General features: G+C 47.6%; 1 protein-coding gene across 1 annotated transcript in view; it reads right to left on the bottom strand.

Annotated features, from left to right (window-relative positions):
* ANK1 (ankyrin 1) overlaps nt 1-27,550 on the bottom strand; it is a 216,623-nt gene that overhangs the window by 62,556 nt on the left and 126,517 nt on the right. The window contains 9 exon segments of the mRNA XM_025440516.3: nt 292-390; nt 1,786-1,983; nt 4,932-5,030; nt 5,310-5,408; nt 5,885-5,983; nt 7,004-7,189; nt 8,082-8,180; nt 8,745-8,843; nt 13,405-13,503. Coding sequence (XP_025296301.3) covers nt 292-390; nt 1,786-1,983; nt 4,932-5,030; nt 5,310-5,408; nt 5,885-5,983; nt 7,004-7,189; nt 8,082-8,180; nt 8,745-8,843; nt 13,405-13,503 — 1,077 coding nt within the window.

Genomic DNA, 27,550 nt, shown 5'->3' with positions numbered 1-27,550 from the left:
AAATGAGATGGGTTTGCACCCAGGAAAATGGGTGGAGGAAAAAAAATCACCGCAGGGTGATTCTGTGTGCTTTACAACTCAACAACTTCCATCTGATCTTGGAGAGCTCCCTGAAACTCCACATGTGTTCCCTCACCTTGGTCACCCAATTCCTTCCTTCAAGCAGTCTGGATGTGCATACCACACACACAGCCCTGCAGCCTCACTTAGCTATATAGGACACCTCTCCAGAGAGCTTTCAGATGAAGTCCACGGGCAGAGCCCATCAGCCCACCTGCAGGGTGCTCCTACCTCTGTGACGGCGTCAATGGAGGCTCCTGTCTTCAGTAGCAGCTCCATGACTCGGATGTGGTTCTTCTTGCAGGCGATATGTAAGGGAGTAAAGCCGTTCTGCAGCCCCACACATAAAGAGACAGATAAGCAGGAACTTACCACACTAGCCGAGGGGCGCCCGGCCCACCCTGCTGATGCGAAGGCGGCCTCCGCCACAGCCTGGGAGCAACGAGGGTTATAGTGAAGCACCCGAGAGGCAGGTGGCTCTCACTTTGGGCACCAAGAGTGTCCCTGAACAAGCTATTTATAAACCTTTTTTAAAAATTTAATCATATTTTGGACGCACAAAAAGGGCCTGCAGTTTCAAGTTTCCTGAGGGGGAAATTGACAATAAGGAGGACTTTAGTGAAGCGAGTCATGTTCCTGCTCCCTTGAAACCATGTGACGTTTTTAGTAAAGTAGATTTCGGTTTAGCAACTCTGCTGTATATGTAAACTCTACAAGGGTTTGTTTTTGTCTGTCTTTCCAGGAGGCAGTGGATCTCACAATGGGGTGACAGGATTTTGTCCAACCCCAACCCAGGGACAGTTGGCAGTGTCTGGAGACACTGTTGATTGTCACAACCAGGGGGCGAGGATATTAACAGGTGGAGGGGGCGGGGAGGGGCGGGACGGTGGCAACGATGCTGCTAAACATCGTACTGGGTACAAGCCAGGCCCCCACAACAAGGAATATCAGACCCAGAATGTCAACAGTGTTGACATCAAGAAATCCCCCAGCTAGCCCAGAGTGGTCCCTGGCACGTGGCAAGAGCTCAAGGAAAGCCTTCTCAATGAATGAAGAAGACATCCTTGCAAGACCTGGAAGCTCTCTTGCCTTTTAAATTCTCCCCTCTGGGAGTGGAGAGAGAGGAGATGGGGGTCAAGGGCTGCACCAGATCCCCGGCACTGCCTGGGACTGCCTGGCCTGGGGCAAGAGAGAGAGGAGCCATCTTCCTGGGAGGGAATTTGCTTCAGGTGAGAACTCACTTCTACACCAGCACTATGAAAGCTCTAAGCCCATGAGCAGAGGAAGGATGCTTCTTAGCTTAGCTATTTCACTCACTGCCCCCCTTCCCCACCCCAAAGCAGATAAAAAAATCCAGAAATCATTGTTCCTCAGCTCTGGGTTGGCTTAGACAGAGCAGCAGTCCCAACCCACATACATACCACGGACACTGCTTTTTATGGAGGTCTCCTGCACCCAGACCACCCCTGACCTCACTTAGCCTGCCATCGGAGTACAGAGGGTGACACCCAGCTAGATGTGGTGGGGAGTGCGAAGGCCACCACTCTGCCTGTGGGCCGCCATGCCCCCCAGCCCTAGCAGGCCCCACCACTCTCCAGGCCGAGTCTCGAGGGTCCTCCCAGGCACTGAGTGGTGCCCTTCCCAACAGGCTCAGCCACGCAGCTTTGGTCCTACTTCCCTTAGCCTCTGCCCCTCTGGCACCTTCTCTGGTAGCCTTTCACTCACCAGGGCTCTGGAATTTGGTTTGGCTCCTTTATCCAAAAGAACCTTGGCTACTCTGTGATGGCCACAGTGGGCTGCCACGTGGAGCGGTGTCAGATGGTCCAGCGTAATATCGTCTATCTCTGCGTTGTATTGCAATAGAAGTCGGACACAGTCAAGGTGGTCTCCCTGAGCCGCCATGTGAATTGGGGATAAGCCATTCTGGGAGGAGAGGGAAAAACAAGCAGTTGCAAAAGAAATGAACACGGACATTCAAGGCGATGATTCCAGCCTCATTTCCTGCTTCTTCCCTGCACGATGCTTCCACATGGCTCCTGAGTGAGCCTGGTTCACTCTGGCCCGTGCTCATGCTGGTCTCTGACTACACTTTCCTTTCCATCTCATCAAATCCTCTAAGCCAGCTCCAGCCAGGCCCACCTCTTCCGAGAAGCCTTCCCTGACCACCCTAGACTTCTGTCGGCTTTTCTTACCTGTCCCACTCACTCAGACCTTACTCATAGATTTGCTGGATTGTATCTGTAGTTAACTTGTCAGGTGCATGTATCCTCTCTCCTTGTCAGCGTCTTAAGGTCAGTGACTGTGCCTCATAGCTCTTAGATGCCTCATAATCTCCATATGTGCACATCACATGCCCAGTGGTTCTTAATTCATGCGGTTTTGAACAAATGAATGACAACATGGAACTCAGATCTAAACCCTACTGTTCTTTGCCCCTAACAAAAATGAATTATCTTAGACAACTTTGTTAAGGACCCTCACTGCTTCCTAGGTAGCTAGAATAGATTTTCTTAAAAAATGAACAAACATTAAAAACAGAAGATTCTTCACTCAGTAGTTCACACATTAATTCAACAAATATTTATTAAGCAATTAAAGAGCACCAGGTATGGGCTAAGCTCTAGGGAAACAAAGGAGAACAGACCTAATCCCTGGTAGAAGGAAGCTTCTAGACAGATGGGCCAAAGAGGTGGAAATAGAAACATTGTTGCCTTGCAGCATGGTAACATCAGGAAAAGCAAGACCTAAGCATAGAGGTCCAGAGAGGGTGGAGTTTCCAGGAGGGAGGATGAGGAGAGAAGGCTTTTAAGAGGAGGTCCGGAGCTGGGACTTCTCTAGGAAGACAAAAGGGGAAGAATCTCCCAACGAAGGGAGCAGTGTGTGCTGTAGCACAGAGGCAGCCAGCACTCGGGAACTCAGGGAGCTCATCTCTGCAGTGAAAGCTGCAGGAGGCCCAGGTGTGATGGGCTCCTGGCATACAAGAGCTGCATCATGATAGTCTGTGAGCTCAGGACCGGGGAGGGTTAGCTTATAGAAAGTGACCATGAAAAGAAGATTTTCAGGAAGGGAGACACACAATCAAGGCTGCCTGACAGCCAGCATTCATGCTATGGGTTGAATTGTGTCATTTGAAAATTTACAAGTTCAAGTCCCAACCCCAAGAACTCGGAACATTGACCTTATTTGGAAATCAGGTCACTACAGACGTAGTTAGGTACAGTGAGGTCTTCAGTGGGAGCCCTAAGCCAATACCACTGCTGTCCTCATAGAAAGGGGAAGTTTGGACACAGAGACCGTACTGTGTGACCACAAAGGCAGAGGTCAGGCTGATGCATCTACAAGCCAAGGAATGCCAGCGATTGTGGGCAACCCCGGAAGCCAGAGAGTGGCCTGGAGCAGATTCCCCCTCACAGCCTCCAAAGGTACCGACCTGGCTCACACTGATCTCAGGTTTCCAGCCTCCAAAACTGCAGAACGAGGGCCTCTGCGCTTCAAGCCACCCAGTGTGTGGCCTTTTGCTACAGCAGCCCTAGCAAACTAGTAGCCAGTTGCCATTTGGAGAATTTTACAAAGCTCAAACCATACTTCCCAACTGAAAAGATGGAAGTTTTCAGTGAAGAATTTTCATGGCCATCTTTTTAAGCTCCATTCTAATAATCTGGATAACATAAAATCATTACCAACTTAGGAACATTTACGTAAGTTTAAATATAGGACCCCTGTGCTGAGAATTTCCTGATCGAACAATGTAATCTGTAGTAGCAATCCTACCTTCACTTATCTGAGGATTTTTTACTTTTATAATGTACTTTCAATGATACTATCTCATGTGATTATCCGGACAACCCTAGGGGAGAGGGGTAGAGCTGTCCAGATGAGGACACAGAGGTGTCAAGAAGAATAAGGAACATGCTCAAAGCCACACAGAAACTCACCACGGATGGAGGTTTAAATGAGAAACAAGCAGGTTGAAGAGAGAATACCTCCACCTTTACCCCAACCACCACACACGCGTGTGCACGTACACACACACATACAGAGGCCTGCTTGGTGCTGTGACTCCTGATCCAAATTACAGATAGCTCTCTAGAAGATACACGTGATAATTTATCAGGGAATAAACTGGCTTTCATGGTTATGAACAATCTGCAATCACTCACACAAAACTTCTGGAGTGCCTGGAAAGGGGCCTGCTTTCTCCCTTGCTCTATTTTGCCACCCTTCTAAATTCACCCCAAAGAAGTGGGCACAAATCCTGGACAAGATACAGGCAGCACCAGGCGGTCTGATAGCTTCAGCCTCAGGAAGACTCGAGAACTGAAGGAGGGGCCTTTGTGCTATAGCTCCTCATGGGCCTTGAGAAGAACTATTCTGTTTTCTTTTCTAGGCTGGCCCAGGGTCTGAGGATTTCTCAGAGTGCTTGGATGGTCTCTCTTCTGGGGTCAGGATAAAAGACATGAGGGTCAATGTAGAACTGTAGCAGGCAAATGATGGACTGTGGGTCAAATCTGGCCTGTTGCTTGCATTTGTAAATAAAGTTTTATTGGAACACGACTGCTAGTGTGCATATTATCCATGGCTGCTTTCCTACTTACAATGGCAGAGTTGAATCATTGCAACAGAGATCATGGCTTTTGAAGTCTAAAAATATTTACTACCTGGCCCTTTAGGGAAAAGGTTCACCATGCCTGATCTAGCTGATATTTCGAGCTATACTGAGTGTCTTCCGGGTGACAAGCACTGGGGTACACAGCACACTGATTCAGCTAGTAGTATCAGCACCTCTGTTTTTCAGGGATGGGATGTAATCCTGGGTTGGCCTGGCCTGAAGCCTGCGGAAAGGATGCTCTTCACAGAAGGGAAGCACAAACCTTGGTTTTGGCTTGGATGGGTGCCCCGTGGTCCAGCAGGATCTCGGAGATTCGCACATGCCCATTCCGAGCTGCACAGTGGAGAGGTGTCAATTCATCCTTTAAAAGACAGAGTCCAAACGAGAAGCCCCAAAGGCGGCTATTAGAGCCACTGGAGGGAAGACTGCTCACAGTATCATTGCAGCCACAGAAGCGCGGATGCTTCCCTAAGCACCAGCCCGACTCCAGCATATCTGATTGTCTCCTGTTGCCTCCTGGCTCCCACCATGATGCTGGAGGCCTGTCACTAGCCAGTCATGGAGAGCCCCCGACCCCTCAGGGGTTCGGGAGGGCAGAACTCCCTCCCCGGGCCTCGCCCCAGAGCTCACCAGTACCCACCTTGGTCCTTGTTTCTATCTGGGCCCCGCGGTCCAGCAGGAGCCGCACCATGATCACGTTCCCCCTGCGGGAGGCGATGTGCAGTGGCGTGATGCCGTTCTGCAGGGAAGGAACAGGAACCAGTCAGGCGGTGGCATCTTGCTTTCAAATGCAGCTGCTATGCACTCCCTGCCCTGTGATCCCCCTGCCCCAGCCCTACAGAGGCAGCAATACAAGAAGCCACTTTAAGCCTACTGTTAGGACATTTCTCATTCAAGAAAGATTTCAAAACCTGTGAGGACATGACTGCATCATGGTTAATCTCAGCAATCTGTCCAAGCTCCGTCTCCCTGAGTCATCATAACAGACTGCCCTCCGGGCTTCCCTCCTCGAGTGAGGATGGGCAAATGGACACTGATGGGCAGGTGATTAGAAACCCATCAATGAGGAGACTTGACAGACAGCAGGGCTGTCTCACCCCGGGCACTGGTGTCATAAGGAGGAAATCGGTGGTGTCCCCGTGAGAGGCAGAAGCCCCTAGAGACCAGACAAGCCCCCAGCCCCGCCTGAGAGCAGAACCTGCCCAAGTGCCTTACCTGTGGCGTGAAGTTAACGCTGGCGCCCCTGTTGAGGAGTAGCTGGGCCACATTGAGGTTCTCATAGTGAGCTGCGATGTGGAGGGGGGTGAATCCCGTCTGCAGGACAACAGAAGGGGACAACATGTCAGAAGCTGCACACTGCCATTTCCACCTCAGAAGAACAGGGATTGTGGAAATGTCAGCAGGGCCCAAGACGCGATACGGGAAGGTCTGCTGATGGAGTCAAGAAAAGCTTTGTGGCCAGTCTTGTTTAAAGCTGGGTGCCACCTCTGAGGGGCCCCCGTTCTTTGTTTTGAGGTTCATGTGGTCAAACTGTGGACAAGCATTACCTCACATTCTGCAAGGCCTGCTCATGCGAATGGTTCTTCATGAAGAGGTATTAATCAATGAATGAAAAGTGTTATGAGGTCCATGGTCTTAATGCTAGTGATTGTTTCAGCTCCCTATAAGGGCATGGGACTCAGCTGGCTGGCCAAAGGCGGCCCTTTTCACCCCTTTGTGCGTCACTGTCATCATTCTGTCCTATAACCTGAGACAGTGCCCAATCCAGTTGGCAGCCTTCCAGATGAAACCCAGCAACCATTGGGTGGAGAGACCAGGTAAGCAGCTCAGTCTGATCCACTCTTACTATAGGAGCAGTAATTACCAGCCCAAACTTAACAGAGTGGATGAGCAGTGCCTCAATTCATCAGTCCAGGCCCTGGGGCACCCTCTCCATTCTCATCTCCCCATGGGGGACACCTCCCGTCCTTCACCAGGGGCTGGCCAGAGAAAGAGGGGGATGCATTCTAGAATACAACCTGCTGGGTTCCAAAGTGTCACTCTGACCCGAGACCCAGCCTGCCCTAGATACTTTTCTGGATTACCAGGAGAAACAAGAATACCTCCTGCTCCACACCAAGCACATTCCCCTTGGCATTCATGAGGGGCTCAAAGCGGGTCTGTTCACGGTGGCGGCCCCCGGTCACTGGCAGGAATTGGAAGGCACCGTGGGAGCTGGGGACGCTCCGTGTGCATGGCTGATACCATCTCTGATCTCGGTCTGTTCTTGGGGCATGGTCGGGGTCACCCCACCCACACGGCTCCGCAACCCAGGTGTTAGCGTGGCTCCCTCACCTTGGAAAGCACGTCGGGGTTGGGGTCATTCTGCAGCAGCACGGCAGCTGTCCGGGTGTCATCGTTGCGTGCCGCGATGTGCAGGGCAGGCAGGCGCACCTTGCCCTTCGTCCCGTAGTTGATGAGGTGCGCCACCACGTTCTCATGGCCCTGCTGCAGAGCCACGGCCAGAGGGGTGAAGCCGTCCTGGCCACAGGAGAGGAGGGAAGATCCATCAGCTTCCACCCCATCCGACCACTCACCATCCTTAGGGCAGGACACTTGCTTTCACACCTCAGGGATCTATGACTGGCCCGCAGCCCGAAACGACTTTCTTACAATTCAAAGACTTCCTTGTCTGTCAAGCTCTATTTAAATGCCACCTCCTCCCTATAGCCTTCCTTGGATCTGCTTCCTTTCTCCGCAATCTCACAGGGCCTATAGCCATTAATTTTCCTTTGGAGCTAGTTTCCCGTCTGAGTGCTCCGAGAGATTTTTGTTACCTTCTGTTTTTTGTCCTACCCTCCTTCTCCCCCTTCAACATGGCAGAGGACCATTCATCATTTGTTTCATGAGTATTATTGACACCTACCAAATGCTAGAAACTATGCCAGGCATTGAGAATTCGATTGTGAGCTATAGTCATTAATCTCGGTTGTGTGCTGAGGGGCCCAGGACCCCATGAACTGGCGGAGCAGAATGAGAACAAAGTCCAATAACTGCTCAGTATGATGATGTTAGTTGTCGAGAGAGGCTCTGGCTCTATCTCATTCAATTTCATCATTTCATCAATGACAAAACTCAGGATGAGAGCTGAAGTGACTCATGGTTTATGGCAGGATCCTTTGCTTTAACGTGGGAAGGACAAGACTGAGTCTGATGTCATTTCTCTGGTATGCATCTGGGCATTCCTCAAGACCCATGACTTTGTCTCTTCCTCCCTTGCAGAGCCCGGCAGCCCCAGGATTAGTGCTGTGACCAGAAGGCAGAGAGCACTCCATGGAAGTAGCTGAAGCCACATCTGGCAATGCATGCCCCCAACAGCATCCTGCACCCAGGGACCTCCAGTAGTGTGAGGCCATTTGCCCAAGGCACTTACTTCTGTGGCTACATTCTGATTAGCTCCATTTTCCAGTAAAAACTTAACCACTTCCAAGTGATTCTCTTGTGCCGCCATGTACAGGGGTGTAAATCCTTTCTGTAAACCAAGAGCAAAAGTCATTAACATTCACCCACAAAATTAGAGATGTTAAACCTGGTACAAAATCCTCTAAACTTGAGGACAACCTTCTCTTCATCCTATTTTCACTGAGCTCCCCACAGGGTCATATTCCCACCAATATCTCCCATCATAAAAACTCACTAAAGCTTTGAAATGGCTTTAGTGGGATTATTACAAAAGGCAACCAGGTGAGGGTGACACTCTGTGGAAATCAGCCTCTTGAACACACACACCCTCTATTCTCACTTCCTCCCTCCTGAACGCCTCATGTCCCACCCACCCTGAAACACAGTTTCTCTCCTCAAGTAAGCCACAGCTAGATACATTGTATGGCTGGTTTAACTGAACAAAGATGAGGTCCATAATGAACTCCATTATTCTAGAATGTGTACTAGAAGCAGGAAAACTAGTAAAGGATGCCTCCATTGCTGCTTAGAGACACAATGCTGATTAATCTAGATTTGTGCTCACAATATAACAGAAATGCAGGTGGAGAAGAAGGCCAATGCCCTCTGGCCCAGGACCCGGGAGGGCCATTACCTGTGACTGGGCATTGACATTGGCGCCATAGTTGACCAGCTCCCGGACCACCTCATCCTGACCAGCTAGGGCAGCGATGTGCAGAGCCGTATTCCCTTTCTGAAACACACAGGGAAAGGAAGTAGAGGAGGTTTCCTGCCAGGCTGTCAACAGTACCATGACCGTCAAAGGTAAAGTCACCATTAAACATACACTAACAAGGGTGCGGGTTGGGGTGGGCTTTCTTTACAGCCCAAAGGGGTAGACAACACACATGAGTGTGCCTGACCCATTATACGCCTTGAAATAATCCGAAACCCCAAGGAGGAAAATCCTTCTGGTTCTCCATACAAAAAAAAATCTATTGGCTCAGATCATGATCCTGGAGTCCCGGGATCGAGTCCCGTATCGGGCTCCCTACAGGGAGCCTGCTTCTCCCTCTGCTTATGTCTCTACCTCTCTCTCTGTCTCTCATGAATACACAAATAAAATCTTTAAAAAAAAACATGAAAAAGAATAAAGAAGCCACTTCTCAACACCTAATCTGCTGCCTGCAGACATAGCATTCTATCATCGGCTGACAGACAGGCAGCATTCCTCAGGACACACATGGAAAGGTCTGCCACGCAAGCCGGCCTTCCCTGGACTTCCAGCTGTCACTTGGCAGGGTGACATGGGGCGGGGGGCGCTGGGGAAGGAGGCTCACAGAGGTCACGGGCTCAGTGCCCTTCACTCAAAGCTGGGCCATGGGGGACAGAGGAATGAGAGGCAGAGAGGGAAGGGCAGAAATATGTAAGGAGGTTGGAGGCAATACAACGAACTATATAATGCATGCAGGGGAGGGAAGACAAATATGGAAGTAAATGGGGGAACATAAGAAGGAAATCTGGCAGAGGAAGCAATGAGAAAAGAACATTTGAAATATCCATCAGTAAAATATAAAGAGCAAGGATGTCCTCAAATAAGAGAGGAGACAAAAGCCAGAGAGAATAAACACTAGAAGAAAAGGAAGTACACAAGTGTTTTAAAGTCAATTTTTTAGGGGTGCCTGTGTGGCTCAGTCAGTCAAGCATCCAAGTCTTGGTTTTGGCTCAGGTCACAATCTTGGGTTCATCAAATCTTGTGTCAGGCTTAGAGGTGGGCGTGGAGCTGCCTAAGATTCTCGCTTTCCTTCTCCCTCTGCCCCTCACTGCATCCCTGTCTAGAGAGAAAGAAGGAAGAAAGGAAGGAAGGAAGGAAGGAAGGAAGGAAGGAAGGAAGGAAGGAAGGAAGGAAGGAAGGAAGGAAGGAAGAAGAAAGAAAGAAAGAAAGAAAGAAAGAAGAAAGAAAGAAAGAAAGAAAGAAAGAAAGAAAGAAAGAAAGAAAGAAAACTTTTAAAAAGCTAAAACCCAGAGCCTAAGAAACAAGGCAGGTGCTGAAGAGGTGACTGGAACTTCAAGATTTTCTTGTCCAGATTTATTATGGGTATTTGACAATTGGTAGACTGGGTTCAGGTCTCTCAAGCTTCTTCTGTTCAGGATGCCAGCCTCCCTGCCAGTCTCCTTCCTTCCTCCCGGATGTCCTGGGGCCGGAACATAGGCACAGTCTCTGACTCACCCACGTGACCCCACTGGCACCCCTTCCTGTCCCCCCCCCCCCACGCCCCAAGTGAGAAGCTGGCAGGACAGGCCCCACCTGACAGCTTCCGTCAAATAGGGCAAATGGGAGAAAGCAGAGAAAACTCCATCTGGGTCCATCTGTCCCTCTGCTACTTAAGGAGCAGAGATCTCAAACAAACTCATTTTTTTTTTTTGTAGCTCAGATGGTATATAATTGACCTCAACTACATAAACACTTGCTAATCCATCTCAGGCAACTCAAGCCCCAACTAGCAGGGATTTCAAACTCAGTCAACGCAAGGGGGCCATCATCACTGGGAGAAACGTGCCCTCACCCCGGCAGAACTGAGTAGCAGGGCACCAAGCATTGCAGCCCCCCAGCCTCCACAGCCCCAGGTGCCTGCAGGTGGGTGATATGGCCCCACTGGAGACACCTGGGGACTGGGGGGAGGCCCTCCGGTCTCTGTTTCTAACATGTGGCCTGTATCACGCAGGAGGGTCCTGTTTGTTGCTTCCCAAAGTTGTCTTTTTGATTTCTCCTTAAGTTCCATTTGATAAACCAAAGAGTTCTTCCTCCAGTATCTGTCAGAGAGTGAGTGCCAGAAACAAATGTATAGATGCTAATTAATCATTTTTCATAGAAGTCCAAAGAGTAAGCATTTAGAGGTCTTGGCACCTGGGTCCGACTCACTCACTGTACCAAGTGGAACACGGCTGTTGGCACCAGAACCTTCTCTAGAAATCAGGACTCAGAACTCCAAGTCTCCCCATTTGGAAGGAAGTATGCTGTGCCCATTCATGCGTCTGTTACACACTGAGCACATGTGTGTTTGTGCTGGCCCAGGCGTGGGAGGAGGAGAGGTGACTGAGACCCAGGCTCCTTGCTCTCAAGAAGCAGTGCCTTTCCATCTGTGCGTTTCTGCCTGAAATCACACTACATCAGAGCTCTCCCCATAGAAACCCATTTAGGGGGTGGGAGGTGGCGTGGGCAGCTGGGCCATGGGGAACCCTGGCTGTGGATCCTGGCCCGTGGATCCTGGCCCGCCTTCTGGATCTGGGCTGAGGGCAGCCCTGGTGATGGGTGAGAGCAAAGGGGGACCGTGGGTCCCCCCCACACACACTTCCCACCTACACATGTGTGCACACGTTGCAAGAAGGTGCAAGAAGTCCCCTGGCCTGGGTTCAGGGTCTCAGGGCAAGGAATTGGGGCCTCTGTTTCCTCCACCTCTCCCTCTGCATCAAGAAACATGCCATCAAAAAAAGAGAACAATTTCTTAGCTACATTTGATCCACAAAGACCCATGGTGTCCATTTGCAGGGAGTCCCAGAACTCCGAGAAGGGAGGCAGTTGTGGCAGGTGCCTGCACGTGCCAGCAGTTGCCAGGTAGATGGAGTGGAGAGATTAGGGCTCTCTCCCTCACCACCAGCCTAGAAGCTGAACACAGGCCTCTGAGACGCAGAGATGGGAGGATGGGGACAAGAATGCTTTCGTTTTGTGCTTTTCAAATTTCTAAGCACAATTTAGGAAACTATATTCATTTTGGCTTTTTACTATTTGCTTTTTTTAATCTTTCTCCTGCTTGCGAGACCCATTAGAATTCCCCAATCTGCTATGACTCTTGCTCAGCCCACGGTTTCTGCTTCACCTTTTTTCCTCCCTCTGTGTAGCATTCAGAAACCACATTGGCTTATAAAATGTCTATAAATAACAAAGACACACCAAGTGTTCGCTTGCAAAATAACAATCAAAGGGGGAAATTTGGAAAGAGCGAAAATACTGAAGCATAATGTTTGTGCGGCTCTTGGGGCCGCGCCAGGGGAAGAGAAGCCACCCTGGCCCGCATGGGGCCCGCAGATGGCGCACTGCTTGCAGCCAGGTACGTGGGAGCGCCAGAAGGAAGGCTAACTGCATCCCTCCGTCCACAGAGGAGGAATGGAAACAATTGGTACTTGTCAGGGGATCAGGGGAAAAAAAATGCCGAATGTTCAGAAAGAACAAGTCTTGTCTATTTCACCGGTGAGATCTTTTCACCTTGGGAAGTGACATGAAAATTACAGAATTTTACCTCAATAGATGATGGGAGCTTCATAATATTTTGGTGAAGCGCTTCATAACCACACATTATACCTGTTCTCTATGTGTTGCACTTCTGGTTCTCTGCTCCAGAGGTGGCACAGTGCTTGTTGCGTGGAACCGAACTTGGGGCTGGGTGGGAGCACACATGTGATAAATAGCAAATGAAAAGAAAGAGGCCAGATGGATGAAGCCAAGAGGAAAACCATGGGAAGTAAGCAGGAAGGAAGAGAAGAGGAAGCAGCCCTCAAGTCCAGAGAGCGAGGTGATTGGTGTGGTTCTGTTTCGAAATGCTGGTGGCATCTCGCTCACTCCGCAATAAGAAGGAGGCATGTACGAAATAAAAACAAGTCTGCAACCTGGAGGCGCCTAATTTCATGACTGTGGTTTCTGGACTTTTGCCATTGGGGGTTGTGTGTTGGGGTGGGGGACATGCCACAGGCTGCCCTTCAAGGTCATGGGTGAGGGGGGTTAGTAAGTGCAGAGCTGACCAAGGAGACTCGCGGGAGGACATGCTGGAGGGGTCTGATTCTCTTCTCCAGGCTTCAGCAGCAACACAGCCACCAATGTTTGCTGATTCTTGTTTGTTTTTCATCTTGATCCTGAAACCAAGTATTCTCATCCCCATTTGCTAGAAGAGGAACTGAGGCTTCTCACTAGCTAACCTGCTCAAAGTCACAGAGTGAGAAGAATCATCTCTGCTGGGATTTGGACCCAAGGCACCTGACCATGGGACTTCTAGGTGCTCAGCCCTGTGCTGGAGGCAAAGACCCCAAGAAAACCAAAAGTAAAAGCCCACCGACTTTGTGGAAACAGGCTTCTGCGCTCTTCAGGTGACTTTAGGGAGATATAGAACTAGGAAGCGACGGGAAGGACAAGAGAAATTCAGAAGCGCACCTGGGTTTCTCCCACGAAGGGCTGGTTTCTATGCCAGGGTTTGGGATGACACAGGAGGGACCCACATGCTTGGATTATCAATGAAAAGCTCACCATCCCCCAAGAGACGTACCTTGGTTGTCGTTTCTAGAATGATTTCTTTGTGCAGAAGTTCAACCACCATCTTCACGTGGCCTTCTTTAGAGGCCAGGTGTAAGCCGTTCAGCCCATTCTGTAAAGAGCAGAGAGGCAGGAAGAGTATGGTTAGGGGACTCTGCATTCTGCTGTTCCAGCGGTTGGGATGAGGCCGTGTGTATCCCTGGGATGAGATGTGAGAGGGGCCAGGAGAGAGGAATGGGAGTGGGCCTGAGAGCTGCTGGCCCAGCCTCTCTGAGCTCTTTTTTGCAGAAACGCCAGAATAAGAAGGGCAATAACAAGATCACCACTCCCCGGCTTTGTGTCCACCTAAAGCATGGGGCAGCTCTCACAAAGGCAGTGGGTGACCTCGAAATTCAGATCTTGGCCAGGCTTTTGGTGATCACCTCATGGAAGTGCTATAGCTTCAACCCCCTCATGGCATCAAACAGTCCATGCAAAGGGCAACACCAGTGCATCCTAAACATTTGTAGAGATAGGTGCATATTTAGAAAAAAAAAAATCTGAAATAAGGTCTTTTGAGAATTAAATACCACCACCAGGCCACTATAAGATTTCCTCAACAGAAGAAATCAGTATTAAAATAGCCCCTTTGCCACCTCGCCATTTCAAATGCAGCCAAAGCTCGTCTGACTGTTCAATGGGGGGTGAGGTGGGGGAGGACCAGCACTGTCCGTGCCCAGTGTTCAGAGGAAAGCAGCCTCACTCTGGTTTTACTTCACACTCTCACATGTCCTGTCTTCTGATCCTTGCACTTAAGATGCCTGGAAACTTCCTGGCAAAAGCTGACTTCCAAGAGGGCGACCTAGAGCCACAAATAATTCTGACAATACAATGGAACTCATCTCACTTCCAGTGATGAGTAGATCTTGGCTCCAAATGATTTTACTCGATGAGCACTCCCTGGGCCCTGCCTGTGTGTTTTCTTCCTCCTCCTCCTCGTCACCCACCAGTGATTCCCCCCTCTTCTCCCATTCCTTCCCATCTTTGGTTCCAGTCAATGCGGTGCCAGCCTGCTCCCTTCCAGGGGTTGCCCCGGAGCCACTGCAGCTCTGGCTAAGAAAGACCCTGGCAGTGGAAGCTTCCTCCTGATGGGGTGACCCTTGCCTGACTCACCTCTCCTCACACATCTCCACGGCTCCACCCCTCCCACGGTCCCCAAAAACCCCACTCTCCCTTTGCATCAGAGCATTCAGGACCAATGAATCTCACGGCCAGGGACCTTCCTGCCCATGTGGGCACCGGAACCCCCAGTAGTCAGCTTCGGGAGGTTCCTGATAAAACACAGGTGTTCTGTTTGGGAAGGGCAGTGCATTAATCCTTAATGGGTGAGGTCTGTGGCTTTGCTAAAACCCGCAGAGGAAGGAATGAGGAGACAGAGATAGGCACCCCAGGACAGGAGAATGGAAGGGAACTAAAACTCTCTTTACAGGGGGGCCTTGAACAGGGAAAACACATCAAGGCCCTGGGGTGTCAGAAGAAAGAGGAAGTAGGCTCCAAAGGGAACTGCAGCTAATTCCCACTCAGCCAGGCCTTTCCTGCACCCCCAAACACACAGAGCACAGGGGGCCATATCTCTGCACATCCTCACAGCCCGCCTGGCAGGGGTTGGGGGCAGCTTCAGGGGGCGGTGGGAGGGCCCTCTCACCCAACATTTCTTCATGCAAATGCCTTGAAGTCACCCTTCGATGCTTTCCTCCTGCAGATTTTGTACACCATAAAACAGGGAATCCAAAGCGGTATGAATTACACTGTGGTATGAATGGGCTTATCCAATAAAGGCTGGGTCCCAGTCAGTTTTGATAACAGAAAGGGAGACAGCAATCTGTGAGAACATCTGGGGCGGGGGGAGAGGGAAGAACACTGGGTGGCAGTAAACCCGTTCCCCTCAAACTAAAGTACAAAACAAAAATTCACTGAAAAGCAATCTGTCCAGTGACTGTCCCTTCAGCTTTGCATCCTCAGCTCTAGGGAGCTGGGGCAGGTCTGCCAGGCAGCCCCTTCTCCCTCCAGAACACTGAGTTCTGCCATCGCCCCCTAAACCCAGCAGTGTTCTGGAAGGTTCCCCGTGCTCTCTCAGGAGGATCAGGGCTGCTGCTTGCGGCAGCAGCTACAGCGTGCCTCCCGCGGGGGACTCGGTGGTGGCAGCAGCCGGAGGGGCATGCTGTTGACTGCTGTGCTTTCTGTGCTTACTCGGGCAGCATGGCCCCCTCCGTGAGCATTCACTGCTCTGGAACGCCTCAAAGCTGGGAAGCTGGCAAGCCTACAAGGAAAACATCTAAGTTGACCGCAGATGCTCCAGGGTGTCTGTCCCTGCTCTTTGGAGCCAGTGCCAGCATCTCAATCCAGAGGGATTCTAGACTTCCTGTGTGCCCAGAGAATGGAGTGCAATGCAATGTCAGAGATGCCTGAGTGCCAAGGAAGTCAGGGTCCAGAGGAGTCCAATGACTAGCTGAGGTCATGCATCCTTACCAGGGCACAGCCACATACAGAGCCAATCTGATTTCCCAAGGAAAAAAGGGGCGTGAGTGGTTTTTTTTTTTTTTTTGTAGTTTTTGGGTTTTGTTGTTGTCGTTGTTGCACATAGGAACTAGTATGTCTCTATCAGAGGGTAAAAGCACATTTCTTCTTGGTTTGTTCACCAGGCAGCTTAGAGCAAACCCTCAGTCACAATCAGCCATGTGGGTCTGGTCAAGGCAACTCTAGTTTGATATTCAGGGTTTTATTCCTTGCCTTGGTCCACAGAGAGCCCCTCTGCTTCTCTCCCTGCATCATAGGCCTCCCTCCCAAGGCTACCCTCTTGCAGAAGGTGACCACATAAAAGGGACCACCTGAATGGACCTATATCTTGAATTGTTAAAGCTTCCATCCCAGACCCTGGTTCAACATTCTCTTTCTTCTTTATGACTTTGTATTTTTCTGACTCTATTTTTATTTTGTTTGTTTGCTTTCAACATAGTCACCCTAAGTTGCTTCCAAGTCTATTACTATGGTGATCTGAATCCAATGTCCTCATCAGAACCATGGAAGTGAGTCCCATTTGGTAGCTCTCAGATGTAAGGTGTTTATGATGTGCACAGGAGATACACAAGAAGGCCCCGAAATCCTCACAGAACCAGATCACCCATGGAATACAGCTGGACCAAACACTTGTCTCAGCTATACTTAGAGTCACAGCAGTTACCTAATGCAAGCCATTTCCTTAATCCAATTCAGACAAACTTTACTGAGAACCTATTCTGTACCTGGCACCACACTAGAGATGATGAATAAGACAGACTCTTACCTTTGAAGATCTCAATCTAGTAGAGGCAACAGATGCATAAGAAACAAATGCAAGATAATGTGAAAATACCCCAAATGGCACACATGAGATTAGCACAGAGGAGAAAGGAGCTGCTCTGCCAAGAGGGTCAGGAAACCTTCCCAGAGGCCTTCTCAAGGCAGCCTGTGCATAGGCAGGGTTACAAGTTCATTAACAATGGCAAGATGAGAATCTGTGTCTGAGTTTATTTTATTTTATTTTATTTTGTGTGTGTGTGTGTCTGAGTTTAAATTCTAAACCCATAAGCTAAAATTGGAGAGACTATGCCCCCAGCCCTTCTCATTAAGTGCCCTCCCCTCCTGTCCAGGAAGCATCTGAATTCACGAGATGCACAAACACCCAGACCACCAGCAAGTTTTCTCCAGCAACTGGCCTCAGCAGGTGGACAGCTGGTCACCATCTAGCAGCTGAAGTCGCTGGATGCCTGAACACTAATTGACAGCACATATACAGTAAGGAACTTGTACAGCTGTCTTATTAAATGCATTACTAGGGGCACCTGAGTGGCTGTCAGTTAAGCATTGAACTCTTGGTTTTAGCGCAGGTCATGGTCTTAGGGTTGTAAGACCAAGCCTATATTGGGCTCCACGTGGAGTCTGCTTGAGATTCTTTCCTTCTTCCTTTCCCTCTGCCCCTCCCCCTGCTCATGTGTGTTCTCTCTCTCATATAAATATAAGTAAAATCTTTTTTAAAAAGTGCATTACTAGCCAGTACAGGAAATCACTTCCAGTATTTCAAGAGTGTTCCCTGGAAAAACACTATATTTAATACTTTCTTTTTCTTTAAACAGATTTATTTTTATTGCTCAAATAAGAAAGGGGTAGGGGTACAAATGTTGTGAGCTATTTGTGTTTAGCTATAACTATGGACAGAAATGAACCATAATATACCACCTCTTCAAAACCAGGACCCATGTGTTTTATTTCAGTTAACTCAAGTTTAACTTGTTTGCTGAAAGGAAAAGGCAAGCGTGTTTTCACTACTCCAGCTACCCTTCCCAGCCCCAATTCATGACGCCGAATGGCAGACATACTGTTGAGGGGGATGAAGAGGAGGTGGGGGGATATGAGAGTAAATGCTTCAGTTAAATTAGAAGCTAGAGAGCAAAGCAACAACTACTTGTGGCCATTTTTGAACCACATGACTTCCTTGGGAAAACACCAGCTTGCCAGATACCTCCTAAAGATTCCTCCTTCTGCATCTCCAGTTACAGGTACATCTGGTTAACCAGTCCCGCAGCTTGTGGCTGCTCGGTTCTGTTTTCTCTTGGTCTATTCTTTTCTCTCTATTGTGTCGGTTTTGTTTTTTTTTAATAGATTTTATTTATTTATTCATGAGACAGAGAGAGAGAGAGAGAGGCAGAGACACAGGCAGAGGGAGAAGCAGACTCCCTGCAGGGAGCCCAACGTGGGACTCGATCCTGGGTCTCCAGGATCACACCCTGGGCTGAAGGCGGCGCTAAACTGCTGAGCCACCCGGGGTGCCCTGTTGTGTCAGTTTTGATCATTTGTATGGACATATCTCCAAGTTCTTTGATTCCTTCCTCATCTTTGTCCAATTTACTGGTGAACCTATTAAAGAAATTCCTTATCACCAAAACACTGGTTTTCAAAACTTTCTAGCATTTCATTTGATCCTTTCTTCTATTTTCCATCTCTCTGCTAAAATTCCTCATCTGTTCATGAATGTTGTCCACTTCTTCTACTAGATCCTTTAACACATTACTCACAGTTATTGCAAAGACCCTCTGATAGTTCCAATATCCAGGTCATCTCTGAGTCTGCTTCTGTTGATTGCTTTGCCTCCTGACAGTGGTTTTGTTATGCGTGCATGCGTGCGTGTGTGTGTGTGTGTGTGTGTGCTGACTTAGGTTAGTTGCGTGCGTGCATGCATGTGTGTGTGTGTGTGTGTGTGTGTGCTGACTTAGGTTAGTTGACTTGGGTCTGAGTTTTGTTACTTTCAAATTCCTCCAGATGGAGGCTGCTGTTACCTTGAGCTTAGACTAGGAGCAGGGGCGCACAGAGGGATTCCTGTGTTCCTGACCTCCCCCCAGCTCTCATCCAGCCCTGCATGCCTGTACGTCAACTGGCATCTTTCTCCATGCTTCTGCCCCCCTCTCAGCAGTAATATGTGCTTCCTTGTCATGGAGCAGGGGGGAATCTGGGAAGTTCTCCTTGTCTTGGCCCAGACTTAGTCTTACAACCAATACCTCAAAAGGTCTTGCACCTGGCTCTCAAAGGAGGATTCTTGTTTTGTTTTTTATTTTTTGTTTTTAAATATTTTATTTATTTATTCATGAGAGACACACAGAGAGAGGCAGAGACAAAGGCAGAGGGGGAAGCAGGTTCCCTGCAGGGAGCCCAATGCGGGACTCAATCCCAGGACCCCAGGATCATGACCTGAGCCAAAGGCAGATGCTCAACTACTGAGCCATCCAGGTGCCCGAGGATTCTTGTTTTGAGCACTTTTTCCTCTTGTCTCTGTAGGCAGCAAGACCTAGCTTATCTTTCTACTTGGTCTTGAGTGGGAGTTTCTTCCTCTTCCTCCAGCAGTAGCAGACCTCTGTTCATTACTGGTACAAAACAATTATTGAGCCAGGACAGTTTCCTGCCCTCCCCCAGGTGAACAGTAGTTTTGTCTCTACCTTTCCTATAGCACCACTGGGTCTCTGCTGTGTCCTGGGGCAGAGGTAGTTTGTTCCTGTTCCTCCCCACGAAGAATGGATTTTTGCCTATGGTCTGAAGGTGAGAGAGTTTGTTTTTTTGCTTCACATGAGGGAAGAATCTGGGGAAACAGGCAAGGCTTTTTCTGTTCCTGCCTCGACCTCTACCTCCAAAGCCACCAAGTGCCTCCTGTATTCCTTTGCCATCCTGGGAGATTCTCTCTGGTCCCTTGACTTATCCCAACATTTCTCATGAACACTCAATGGCGGCCTGTGGTTCCAGACACATTGCACTTCATACTGACCTTTAAGAATTTGTTAAGATTTACCATAGCTGTTTCTTTCTCCCATACTCTGCCACAGCTAAAATGGTGACCCTCTCTTTGGAGGGGTTTACCCCTCTTTGGAATTCAGTTAACTTGGTTGCACAATGTGATCTGAGCCCTGTGAAAGGCTCAGGATAAATTATAATTTTGTAGGTATTCAAGGCCTTACTCATTGTCAGGATAGGAATAATGTTCTTAGAAGCTTTTTGCATCCTACATACTCCCTATACTAAGTCTCTAGGGACACCTGGCCCCATATGATCTCATTTCACATGGTCCCACTAGAGCAGACAACCGTTTTATGATCTTGTATGACAAAAATGTCCATGCTGAGCACACACACCTGGAGTTTTTCATCTGCCTTTGCTCTTTTTCAGGTATAATGTCAACCTAGAGGATTTTTGTGAGAGGCAATCTGTCCAACAGGAGGAGGAGGAGACCTCAGCCAGGCTGTGTTTCTTTTAACATTTTTAAGAAGAGGGAAAAAAGTCACATTCAGCCTGAATGATTTAATTTGGAGTATTTTCTTGTACCAACTGTGAGAAATTCCATTGGCAAAATACACAATTCCAGACATTTGTTCTCAGTAAATTGTTCCTCTGTTTAGCATCTCTGATTGCCCCAATTACACTAATTGATTTCTAAATGTACAAATACAGTAGACATGTCATAAGGAATTTAACTCCTCCTGTCCAATGCAGAGGATGGTTTCAAATAGAAAAGCTATGGTGCCCTGAGATGTTATATCTCTGAAAACTGTAAGAACATCTCAAAAGCTGCTGCTTCCCTTCCCATGTGGACACAAACCCTTCTACCTCCTTTTCTCATGGCTGTTTATTTTACCCACAAACATGGCTGGCCCCATGCCCGCAGAGCAGGCAGCCCCCAGGTTGGGACCTTGAGGCTCACCTCCTTCCCCCACCCCCACCATGTGTTCTGAAACTCACTTTTTCATCCTCTTTCTTTGAGCCAAGCAGTGTGTTTCTAGAGGACTTAAGCTAACATGCCTAGGTAGTATCCAGGAACCATGAGTTTTTAAATTCATGAACACCTACTGGTTTAGCTCATTAGATTAGTTAGCTGCCATCAGCCAGACCCAGAGGCAATGGAGCACTGGCCAGGGGAGGCTTTTTATGGAGAAGGAAAGGACTGGAATCTTGGGAGGAATAAGCCAAGAGCAGTGGTAGGATAGGAAAGAAGTCTGAAGGCCCCAGAATGAACAAAAAGAGAGGTGGGGGAGAGGGGCTTCTAAGTAACATTGCCTTCATGTGGTCAGTAAAAGTTAATGGTTAATTGGTCAATTGGTCAATTGGTTAATCAGAAGATCTTGCCCATAATAAGGACAAGGATATACACATAAAGGGCTATACCTCTAGGCTTTTACATTTGATGTTCTACTTTCCTATTCAATCCAGGTTCTTTATTAGTTTGCTATATCTGTTCAGAGAAGATAAAGATTTGACTCTATGTTACAGAAGTTTAATTCTCCAAATAACATCCAGCCTGTACACCTGTGACTTCTAACTGCTCTATTACTGATCCATATTTGTGAAACAAGATCACTGACATTATGTATTTGGAAGTCTGCAGCCCTGAAACAGAACAGGAAATAAGAATCTAAACAAGGTTTGTGGGTTGTCTTTTAGTTTTGTTGACTGTATCCTTTGCTGTGCAAAAGCTTCTTATCTTGATGAAGTCCCAATAGTTCATTTTTGCTTTTGTTTCTTTTGCCTTTGTGGATGTATCTTGCAAGAAGTTACTGTGGCTGAGTTCAAAAAGGGTGTTGCCTGTGTTCTCCTCTAGGATTTTGATGGAATCTTGTCTCACATTTAGATCTTTCATCCATTTTGAGTTTATCTTTGTGTATGGTGCAAGAGAGTGGTCTAGTTCCATTCTTCTGCATGTGGATGTCCAATTTTCCCAGCACCATTTATTGAAGAGACTGTCTTCTTCCAGTGGATAGTCTTTCCTCCTTTATCGAATATTAGTTGACCATAAAGTTCAGGATCCACTTCTGGTTCTCTATTCTGTTCCATTGATCTATGTGTCTGTTTTTGTGCCAGTACCACACTGTCTTGATGACCACAGCTTTGTAGTACAACCTGAAATCTGGCATTGTGATGCCCCCAGATATGGTTTTCTTTTTTAAAATTCCCCTGGCTATTCAGGGTCTTTTCTGATTCCACACAAGTCTTAAAATAATTTGGTCTAACTCTCTGAAGAAAGTCCATGGTATTTTGATAGGGATTGCATTAAACGTGTAGATTGCCCTGGGTAACATTGACATTTTCACAATATTAATTCTGCCAATCCATGAGCATGGAATATTTTTCCGTCTGTTTGTGTCTTCCTCAATGTCTTTCAGAAGTGTTCTATAGTTTTTAGGGTATAGATCCTTTACCTCTTTGGTTAGGTTTATTCCTAGGTATCTTATGCTTTTGGGTGCAATTGTAAATGGGATTGACTCCTTAATTTCTCTTTCTTCAGTCTCATTGTTAGTGTATAGAAATGCTACTGATTTCTGGGCATTGATTTTGTATCCTGCCACGCTACCAAATTGCTGTGTGAGTTCTAGCAATCTACAGAATGAGAGAAGATATTTGCAAATGACGTATCAGATAAAGGGCTAATTTCTAAGATCTATAAAGAACTTATTAAACTCAACACCAAAGAAACAAACAATCCAATCATGAAATGGGCAAAAGACATGAGAAATCTCACAGAGGAAGACATAGACATGGCCAACACGCACATGAGAAAATGCTCTGCATCACTTGCAATCAGGGAAATACAAATCAAAACCACAATGAGATACCACCTCACACCAGTGAGAATGGGGAAAATTAACAAGGCAGAAAACCACAAATGTTGGAGAGGATGCAGAGAAAAGGGAACCCTCTTACACTGTTGGTGGGAATGTGAACTGGTGCAGCCACTCTGGAAAACTGTGTGGAGGTTCCTCAAAGAGTTAAAAATAGACCTGCCCTATGACCCAGCAACTGCACTGTTGGGAATTTATCCCAAAGATACAGATGCAATGAAACGCCGGGACACCTGCACCCCAATGTTTCTAGCAGCAATGTCCACAATAGCCAAACTGTGGAAGGAGCCTTGGTGTACCATCGAAAGATGAATGGATAAAGAAGATGTGGTTTATGTATACAATGGAATATTACTCAGCCATTAGAAACGACAAATACCCACCATTTGCTTCAACGTGGATGGAACTGGAGGGTATTATGCTGAGTGGAGTAAGTCAATCGGAGAAGGACAAACATTATATGTTCTCATTCATTTGGGGAATATAAATAATAGTGAAAGGGAATATAAGGGAAGGGAGAAGAAATGTGTGGGAAATATCAGAAAGGGAGACAGAACATAAAGACTCCTAACTCTGGGAAACAAACTAGGGGTGGTGGAAGGGGAGGAGGGCGGGGGGTGGGGGTAAATGGGTGATGGGCACTGAGGGGGGCACTTGATAGGATGAGCACCGGGTGTTATTCTGTATGTTGGTAAATTGAACACCAATAAAAAATAAATTTATTATAAAAAAAATAAAAAAATAAACAAGGTTTGTGGAGGGGCACTTGGGTGGCTCAGTGGTTAAGCATCTGCAGTCAGCTCAGGTCGTGATCCTGGGGTCCTGGGATCGAGTCCTGCATTGGGCTCTCCTCGGGGAGCCTGCTTCTCCCTCTGCCTGTGTCTGCCTCTCTCTCTGTGTGTGTCTCTCACGAATAAATAAATAAAATCTTTTAAAAATAATAGAAAAAATAAACAGGGCTTGTGGAGATAAGAAAAAAAGGGGGGGTGTCACCATTCCTACTCCAAATCCTGAGACTGATGAGAAAGAAAGAGAAAGAGAAGAAAGAAAGGCAGACTATGGAGATCAGAGGCAGAGAGGATGAGGACCAAAATGAGATGGTAGAAAAGGAAAGAGGGGTGACTATCACTATGGTCTGACTATATGAGGAAGTGAATGAAGCTCCTGGCCAAAAACAGCACTGGAATGCTATAAATCTTGGTTCCTTTGCCCAAATTGCCTGCATTAAATCTTTAGCCCAAACAGAAAAGAGATCAAAAGTGAATGGGAGTCTTCCCACCTTCCCCTCTGTTCCCCTTCCCTCCCCCTTCTAGCTCAGAGGTGTCAGCATCTGAAAAAGCAGGGCAGTGAACCAGAAGGGGTGCCCTGCAGAGGTGCTGGTGGCAGTGTGTCTGCTCTGAGAAAGAGAAGGGGGCTGCTCCAGTGGTTGGGAGACTGTTACATGAGCAAACAGGTCAATACACTGAGGATGATGGGAGTCAGTGAGAATCAGGCTCCTTACTATCTACAGGGATTTACAAACATAGAAAGAGGAAGGCCTCAAAAAGGAACTCTGAGGTGTTGGAGTAGACCTGTAAGCACTGGCATGATCACATGGATTTAAAAAATATATATACATAGATAAATGCAGAACTAGAGAGATGTATGGACACACACATGACGAGAAGTAGCAATGAACACATCGAGTGACCAGATTTTGGTATCTAAATACCATTTTTCACTAAAACAGACCTTGAAAAAATGGCTGATCCACAGCTGAGGCAGGCAAAGCACAAAACCACCCTGGATAGCAGGTGCCAGAAAGGAAAGAAATGCTCAAGGTACATTAAAGGGCACATTAAAGAACAAAGAAGCCAGCCTATTGAGAGCACTTCTACTGGCCTCACTTGGACTGCACATCAAACAAATCATGAGAGTAACAGCTTATGACCCATCAAATAAAATAGGACCCATGATGAGTCTGAACTGGTATAAACAAAGAATGAAAAAAATAAATCATTGAGGGAGGAGGAAAAGCTCATCCTTCAGTGGGATGCCAGCTAATGAATGTCATAGAAAAGACAGAGATGGAGAATCACTCTCTGGAACAATCATAGTAGCAGCTGATATGGGTAGAAGTTATCAACATATGCCAAGGCTGGTGGCTGGAAGTTTGATGAAGAACAGGATATTGGGCATTCTATCAGAATCAGAATATGCTCCCCATACCATCACACACAAATTACTAATCAATGATCAAGGGAAAAATCAATGATACCAACAGATGACCAAAATGAACATCACCAAGGGTGGAAAGGGAGCATGATTTCTAGGGTATCCTGCCAAGAATGCACTGCTTGGTCTAGTCTTAAGGAAACATGAGCAGACAGACACACAGCTGAGGTTCAAACTATAGAATGGAAACTGTCAAAAACATGTGAGACAGGCAAAGACTTGAGGAAGCATTCCATACTGAAGGAGGGATGAGAAATGACAACTAAATGTAGTCTGAATAGACTCTTAGGAAAGGGCGGGTGGGAGGGAGGGAGAGAGAGAGAGAGAAGGGAGATGCTTGGGGGTAGGCAGGAAAGGAAGGAGAGGGTGCAAAGGAGAACAATTTCTCATTATTTGGACATTCAGCAAAATTTTTAATGGAGTCTGTGGATGGTTTTTTGCATCAGTGCTGATTCCCTGCTTTGGAGGCCTACAGGGTGGTTCTGTGGGAAAGTGCCCTTACTTTTGAGTGGTACTCACTGGAATGTTTGGGGCAGATGGGGAGTTATGTCATACATAGTATATATTCTAGATAAATAGGAAGAGCAGACAGTAAAATGGTAATAAAAAGTTTAGGTGACAGAGATATAAGAATTCCTTGTATTGTTCTTACAACTCTTTTACAGGTTCAAAAGTATTTAAAATGTTAGCAAAGAAAGGTAGTGGTAGAAGAGAAGAGGCTTTGGGAGGAGGGACCAGTGTGGTGGGGAACTCTGGGCTCTGGCTATGGTGGGAGAACATGAGGGGCCCGTTAGGGTTCCTGCATGCCTACCGACTCAGTGCCAGAAAGGAGCTGAGCATGCAGATCCTCCTATTTCTGAAGGACCCGTGAGGTATGAGTTTCTCCAGAGGTCGGAGATTATTCCAAGATGGAAGCCCCGGAATGCAACCACCCCAGGCCATCCCACCTGCTTCCTCTGTCTCACCCAGCTATCGAATAGCTCCCCAGAGTCTGCTTGGTGGGAAAGGTCTGCTAAAAATCTAGGATCCTGGAATCCAATCAACCAGAAGCCAAGAAGAGCTGAAGTAATGACCAGAATCCTGGTAGAAAATCACCCCAATCTCCTTTGTCAGCCTGCACTTGTCCTAGGACCCAGAAGGTAGAACGGGAGCAGAAACTGAGCATCAGCCCAAATTCAGAAATGGGTGGTGCAGATGGAAAGGACCAAGACCAGCTCTGAGCCCTTGGCCCTCCTCTGCTTCATTACAACCTAGATTTAGCTCTCCTACCCAGGTAGCTAAGATCCCGTGTACTAGGTATTCATGGGAGGGAAAACACTTGAATGGTTTTTACTATCTTAAAAAAATTGGAAAGAAAAGAAATAGAAAGAAACCCACACTAATCAGAGCCCTGAGAGATGAGTCAACTCGGATCACCTCTCTCTACTCCCCGGACGCAAGGTGCACACACCTGCACTGAGCAGCACCCTGGTCCTGCTGCAGATCCAATCCACTGCAGGGGCTGAAGGCCCCCTGGGAGCCCAGAGCAGGAAGTGTGAGCTCAACTTAATGAGAGACAGGGACTCTCAAATTCAGCTCAGCAGCTAAGAATATCTCCTGTGGACTAGAAAGAGTTTCTATGTCCGAGACCTTGGCATTCCTTTAAAAAGATTAGAAGAGCCAGACCTTCAGAAGAAGGGCAGTGAGGGAGGGGGTCAGAGGCCAGGACAGTGGAGAAGGAGGTGAGGCCTCTATGCTGTCTTCCTGATGTGTCCCCTCACCTCCCAGGCCTCAGTCTCTGTATTTTCAAAATGATAGAATTGTCTTGATCCCCTGGCTTTCTCCTAATTCCACAGGAAAGCTATGCAACAGCTCTCAGCAAACAGTTAAGATGTGCGTGGAGAGCTGCGCAGGAAAAGACACAACAAGATTCACACCAAGCTGTTCACAGTGATTTGGGGGAGTGGGGGGTATGTGGGGAAACTTACAGAGGACTTTACATATTTCTATAATTTACATTTTTAAACAACTACCGTGAAGTCATTTTGTTGCTAAATTAAAAATCACAAAACGGTTAAAATCAGGGACACTGTTGTCAAAAACAACAAAGACACTTATGGCAAAAAAATTCAAAATCAAATGAGGAATTATCCCAGGCAAATTCACAGGTTTAGTCTATTCCAATGAGAAAGAACTGGAATTGTGTTTAGCATTTCCCATAATAACCAGAGAGGCAAATCTTCCTTTAAGGCCCAGATCAAATGTCATTTTGCTACATGAGTTTTCCTGTCCCTTGGTCTTTGCCACACCATGACATCCTGTTTCCAGCTTCCCCAAAGTGAACTGTTGTCTTAACCTCGTCCCCAGGGCATTCACTGATAATCTCTCAGGGACCCTCATCCTGTGGAATGGCTTTTATCTGCTCTTGTGTCTGTGTGTCTCAGAGTGGAACTTTCTGAGGTCCTAGGTGTTCCTCACCATCAGATCCTAGGTCCTAGCACGGGGCCTGGCACATAGCACACACTCCGTAAGGGCTCGTGGAACCTGACACACACACAGGGCTATCTTGTTTTCTCAGGCTCTCAAGACTAAGGATATCACATCTGTTCTTCATATTGTACATCCATAGCAGTCAAATCCTAAAGTGGAGTGTGGAGGGCGGACTCTCCTTAAAATGTGTTCCAGATCATTCTTAATGATGCCATTCACCCTTTTCCTGGTCCCTAGGATCCCAGAAGCCTCCTTGTTCATGTCACTGAGCCGGTTGGTCAACTCTTCCTTAATGGAGGAGAAATG

This window comes from Canis lupus, chromosome 16 (assembly GCF_003254725.2).
Source record: "Canis lupus dingo isolate Sandy chromosome 16, ASM325472v2, whole genome shotgun sequence".
NCBI lineage: Eukaryota > Metazoa > Chordata > Mammalia > Carnivora > Canidae > Canis > Canis lupus.
This window is presented reverse-complemented; position numbering and strand designations above follow the sequence as displayed.